General features: G+C 42.4%; 1 protein-coding gene across 1 annotated transcript in view; it reads right to left on the minus strand.

The window, feature by feature from the left end:
• The window catches only part of LOC107283629 (LIM zinc-binding domain-containing Nebulette), a 193098-nt gene extending 192753 nt beyond the window's left edge, over positions 1-345 (minus strand). Inside the window, exon 1 of the mRNA XM_015811556.1 lies at positions 135-345. Within this exon, the coding sequence (XP_015667042.1) occupies positions 135-203 (69 nt within the window). The 5' untranslated portion in view covers positions 204-345. The remainder of the gene's footprint in view (positions 1-134) is intronic.
• Between the last annotated feature and the right edge of the window lie 5655 nt (positions 346-6000).

The following is a 6000-nucleotide window of genomic DNA, read 5'->3' on the forward strand; positions in this document are numbered from 1 at the left end:
GAAAGGAATGAAGCCATCGCGAAGCAGTTCCTCGCCCATCCCTCCCCCCGCATGCCCGCTGGATCCCCTTCTACCTTTCCCGGCCGCCCCTCGCCCCAAGCAGCAGCTGGCTCGGCCACCTGGCGCGCGCGCACCTTATCCAGGCAGTTGACTTTCTCGGTCGGGTAGACGACTTTGCCACAGCGGGCGCATTGAGGGTTCATGGTCAGCCTCCCCGCTAAGCGTCCAGGCGGAAAGGGCCGCCAAGGAGATCAGGGGCATGCCTTGCCCGCCGCAAGCGAAGGTGACTTGCCGGGGGCAGCCTGCGGACTAAGTGGAAGGTCAGCGCCGAGAATGCGCGGCTCTTCCAGCTGGCGGCGGCGGTGGCGGCTCGGCAGCATGTGCGAGCGAGTGGGAGGGGAACTTCTGCCTGGAGCCGCCTGCGCCAGCCTCCGCCTCGTGCCTGCGCGCTCGGTTCCCCCGCAAAGTGAGTTCCGCACTGAAGGGTCGGGCGCTCAAGTCGGGCGCCTCCCTTCTCCAGGCCTCTAAGTGAGGAGTCACGGGGCCTAACCTGGCAGGTAAGCGAGGAGAAGGCGCTAGAGGTCCACCTTTCCGAGGTGCCAGCAAGAGAAGCATATGCTTTTTTAGATAAAGTTTTGTTCTGGGGGTGGGGGGAGGAGGCCAAACGTATTGGGATAATTGCTCACATTGGACATAATCATAAGTCAATAGACATAAGTCCCAAATAAGGCATTGTATAGTGAATAAAAACACAAATATGTAGTGGTGAAGGGATTGGATTGGGCCAGAGAAATCAGCTTTAAGAGCTCCTTCAGCCATGGAAGTTCATGATGATTTGGGGCAAGTTCTTCTCTCTCAGCTCAACCCACTTCAGAGGGCAGTGGTGTGAAGAAAAATGGGAGGACTACAAATGCCATCTTGAGTTCATGAATGAAAGGTTGGATATAAATCTAGCCAAAACTACAGAGGCATCAGAATGAGCAATCCAGCAAATAGTTCAAAATGACTGGGCAAATAAATCATAAGCCTTAAACTGATGTTCAATCTGTGGCAGAATTGGAAGAAATAAATGGCATTGATTAATCTCCAAAAGCTAAGTATTTTTTCAAGTAGCCTGCACTTCTACATAAAGTTCATATTCAACCAATTCATGGACATGAGAAACAGCTATATTTTCAATACCTCTGCCATTCTATTCTGATTAGGGTTTATGGTCTTTGTCCAACCCACTCCCTATTAAGGCACCACTGTAGCTCCTGTGCAGGTTCACCTGATTTTCTCAGCACAGAGACACAGCAAAGTACCCTCAGAGCTTCAACCCAAGCTCCCTCATGATCTTCTTCATTTGGAGCAATATGGGCAACTCACAGATCCTGTGCAATCACACATTTTCATTTCATTTCATTTTAGTAGGACCATACTACCAAAATGTCATCAAATAGCAGTAGCTGAATATTACTGCAAATATAGGCAGGAAAGCAAATCAGTGCATTAATTGGTTGGACATGCTAAATGCTGCTTAAACTGCACAACATGTTTTAAAGTAGACCAAAAATATGGTGGCTTCTTTTTATGTGATATGATTGCATCTGTGCTCTGCCACCTGTGATCCCAGTCAGGGAAATGATTGCAGCCTCCAGCTGATAACACTTAAACAAAGGGAATATAATGAGACCTTTCAGGAATCTATAGCATAAATAGCATGGGACCAAGACAGACCTAATTCTCACTGCTACCCATTGCCATGTAACTAAATAATGGGGCTGTTCAGTGAATCCAGTTTCCCCAATGGCTTTGCTGGAAGCTGGCTGGGAAGGTTTACAAATAATGATCACATAACCCCAGGATGCTGCAGCCTTTGTAAATGTATGTCATTTGCTAAGCACCCAAATTTTGATCATGTGAGTACGTAGATGCTATGATGGTCATAACTGAGACGACCAGTCGTAAGTCACTTTTTCCAATATCATTGTGACTTCTAATGGTTAGTAAACAAATGATCATAAGTTGAGGACTCTATGTATTGTAGAGAATTGTGTGTGTTTATACGCAAAATGCCCTTTTTGTACAAATTCCTAGTGTTTCTCAGCAGACACTGCTAAGTTAGTATATTGGACTCGGCTGTTGACTTATACTGTACCTCGGTAACGTGGGCTATATGATGAACAGTGGAGTAGTTACTCTTAATTTATTTTTTTTCATGGGAATTGATTTGAAATAAATTTATGGCTTAAGTATAAAAAAGGTAAAATACTTTGTCAACTACTGTAGAGATTGCCTCTGCTCCTGGTGACTTCATGGCTGCATCCTTGCAGTTCCCTTAGCAACAGTGTGGAAATTGTTTATCACTGTTTCTTTTCCAGTCAAGTTTTTTTTTTACTTCACAGTGTCTTATAGCCCTGGGATTAACTGGTAGTTTTTCAAATATAGACTTTGCTTAGCTTCCAAGCCTTGAAATGATTGGCCAGATGCTGCGATTGTATAGGTGCAAAGATAAAGATGTCTTCAAGTTGAGTTTAACTGTAATGATTTCATGGACATGGATTTTCTTAGTAATAATATGGTCACTGTCATTGCCTTCTTCCAGGATATTTTTTTTATTTCCTGGTTTATAATGATAAGATTTTCTGATGTTCTCATATATACAGACTGGCTATGTTCAAAGCAACTGAGCTTTTCAAGATCAGCCAAAGTTAGCTAGGTGCAGGAGTTCTTTTCTCTGATTCTCCCTAATCTGCCCACACCTCCATTCTTAACCTGCTGACTACCCCACCATTTTGTGACTATTCAACTGGCATACCTTTTCCTGTGAAACCAGAAATCCAGGCAACACATTTTAGATTCCACTGGCATAACAAGTTTTCATAATGGCTAGTGACTCTTCAGCCAGCAAACCTTAAATATAAAATTGCTATGTTACATAAGACAGGTATATTTCCTAATATGAAAGCAGCAACCTTAATTATTAGTATTTGCTATGTGAGAACTGCATTGTGAATACTACAGGTCTAAATGCTGCATTAGCGTTAAATCTTATTAGTCTGGCAGAAAGCATAAGGTTGTCCTGTTTAAATCATTTCCCAATTTTCCAAGTCACTGAAGCAATGGCGTTATTGTGTAATATGAAGATTAAATTGCCTGCTATATTTCTATTTGTGATAACGAAGAGACTGAATTGATTGTATGTTATATGCAAACTTCCTATTACATTGTTTCATCTTTTCTTCAAATCACTTGGAGTTATTAAAATGTCTAATGTTTCTAGTGTTGTTGTTTTAATTACCGCAACTACTGAACTGAAATATTTTTGTCCTAAGCATAATTATCTGGAAATAAGGAGAACTTCATTGAACTTCTGGGGTTTATTTTTTAGGTACCAAAGATTTTCCAACCTGAACAGAATGATATACCTAAGTTTTCCATGAAAATAAAATGCTCTTAATTCAGATGTGTTTGAGACTTTTTCATATGTACGTTTGTATTTGCATTTGCTAACCATAGTGTAGTAATAAATTCAGCTTTACCAGCAAGCACAACTGCTGTTACCAGGGATCAGATGCAATGCTAGAACAAATTGCTTGCTATTACTGATATAAATCAGCTGAGGTGAAAACTAAAGACAAAATTAGTACTTTCTATTCAGTAACAACAAAAACTATGGGAAAGATAATTTTCCTTTCAATTGTTCATGTCTAAATACCACATAATGTACCATATGATGTGGTTAATTTGTTATTTTTGCCAAAAAGGATTTTGATCAAAGAAAGTGTAGAATATAGCCTATTATCTTTCAGTAAGGTATACAGAACACAATCCTGCTGGTTGACTCTGTTTTGTATTCCATAATTTAAATTAACTTACACTAATGATCCTGCCTTTAAAAAATTATTCGGAGCTTACATTTATCAAGAAAAATATTTATTGTGGTTAGATGGTCAGTTTATCTTGTTTGGTGTAATGTGATGTTGTTTTTTAATCAGCAGATTTGCTTATTTAAAGCATCGTTAACTCCTTGAACTATGTACTGAAGATGGATTCCTTTAAAATGCTGATTACATATCTTCATATCACTATATACTTTGTTGCTTGCAACACTGATTTCTAGAAGTCCCTCACTCTTATTCTCACACACTTATACACACATACACACACACACACCTCATACAGAGTTGTTGGGATTGATATCCTAACAAGCCATCTGTTTGAGGGAACCAGAAGTAAGTGTCATAAACCAAAAAAAAGCAAAAGGACCCAAATGTTAAGTGATAAGGCTGAGAAACAAACAAATAAGCAAGCCTTCTCCAAGGCAGCACCATTTGTCCCATAAGCCAAAGATAGATGACTCTGGAAAAATGTAGATTGATAAATTGACCATTTCTGAAATACAGCAATATAGCCAGTGGTGGGATTCAAATATGTGAACAACTGGTTTTCTGTGTGGATGCTGCTTCCAGAAGTCTATTCTGGGCCTGGGCAACAACAAATTAGCTACCGGTTCTGCTGAAGTGGTGCGAAACGGCTGAATCCCATCACTGATTATAGCAGCCCTTCAGGTGTCTGTGTGGCAAGTCACTCCGAACAAGCAACAAACTTGAGAACAATTACAGAAATCACCAAAAGCCACTCACTAGTCCAGATCATCAACTCAGTTGAACTCGTACTCTTGGTCTTTGGAGTAATAAAGACCAAGAGAATCTTTCTTGAACCCAGTGGCATCTACAAGTATGAGTATGTTGTGATCATATTCACTCCACTTCTTTTATGAAGTGCTGGCAATACTCAAAGGGGTGGGACTTTGATGTGATGCTATGCCCCACTATCTGTCATGCCTCCCTCGTTGGAGCCTGAATCTGCGGAGGAAAATGAGCTGGAATGGGACCCTATGGAGGTCGAGGGAGAGGTGTCTATGGCTTCAGAGGAATGTGGGGAAGAGCAGGCAGAGGCAGGCCAGGGCCCTTCAGGAGTGGGACAGGAGGAACAGGAGAGACAGAGTTCAGGTGATGAGCAAGGGCCACCCCCACCTGATCCTAGAGCACAGAGAGTGGAGAGAAGAACAACACAGGCAGACTCAACTATTCTGGAGGAGACCATCCCGTCCCTCTCCATAAGGCACACCTGGAGAATGAGATTTAAGGAGATGCTATGGGGAGAGGCATTTGTCAGGAACAAATGCTGATTCCTTGGAGTTTTGTGTGTGTTGTTGCTGATCTCTTGTTCTGTGACTTCTGCTTGGAAACCCGGAAACTCTGACCATTGGACTGGCTGACAACGTTGCTTGGATGTTTAAAGAACTCAGACTGTATTTTGGCTTCCCTTCTGAGACTGCTCAGGCAAGCATGTATTCACACAGACTCGTTAGGTTTATGATGTATGTGTCATTCTTTCTTATCTCCATGGCCTTGAGTAAAATCCTCTTCTAATCAGACTATATGTGAAACTACTTGCAGCCAGAGGTGTATGTGTCTTCCTTTGTTTGGAGGCTTGCCAGAAACATGGGAGCATTTGGGGAAAATTTGGAGCAATTAAAGGGTGGTTTGAATTGTCAGCTGACTGCATTGCCTCTGTGCTGTGCCCTGGGTCATCACACTACCTTTCAGATTTTTTTACACCCATTTCCCTCCACCAACACCCATGTGTCCACCTGCAAATTTCCCTACTGGTCAAGAAACACGGCATTTGGATAGCCTTATGATTGAATTCTTCAACCTGGGTGTCAAGTCCTGTTAGATCGCGCAGGCAGTAAGATACGAGTCGAGTGACAGTCAGCTCTCGGTTTATTGGCAAGGCATAAAGTAAATCCAGACTGCCATCTGGGCCAGGGGAGCCCTCTTTTATGGGATTCCCCTGGCTCGTAATCACACAATTCCATTGGCTGGTAAGACCCCGTTGCGAGTTAGCCAACCAGCAACGGGCATGAAACTGTATGCAGATGGAGAAGGGCAATCACCCTTAATGGGTGATCAGGATGCGCATAGGGGATTAAGGGGGGGAATACAAAAG

Source organism: Protobothrops mucrosquamatus, unplaced genomic scaffold (genome assembly GCF_001527695.2).
Source record: "Protobothrops mucrosquamatus isolate PMUCROS unplaced genomic scaffold, P.Mucros_1.0 scaffold45, whole genome shotgun sequence".
NCBI lineage: Eukaryota > Metazoa > Chordata > Lepidosauria > Squamata > Viperidae > Protobothrops > Protobothrops mucrosquamatus.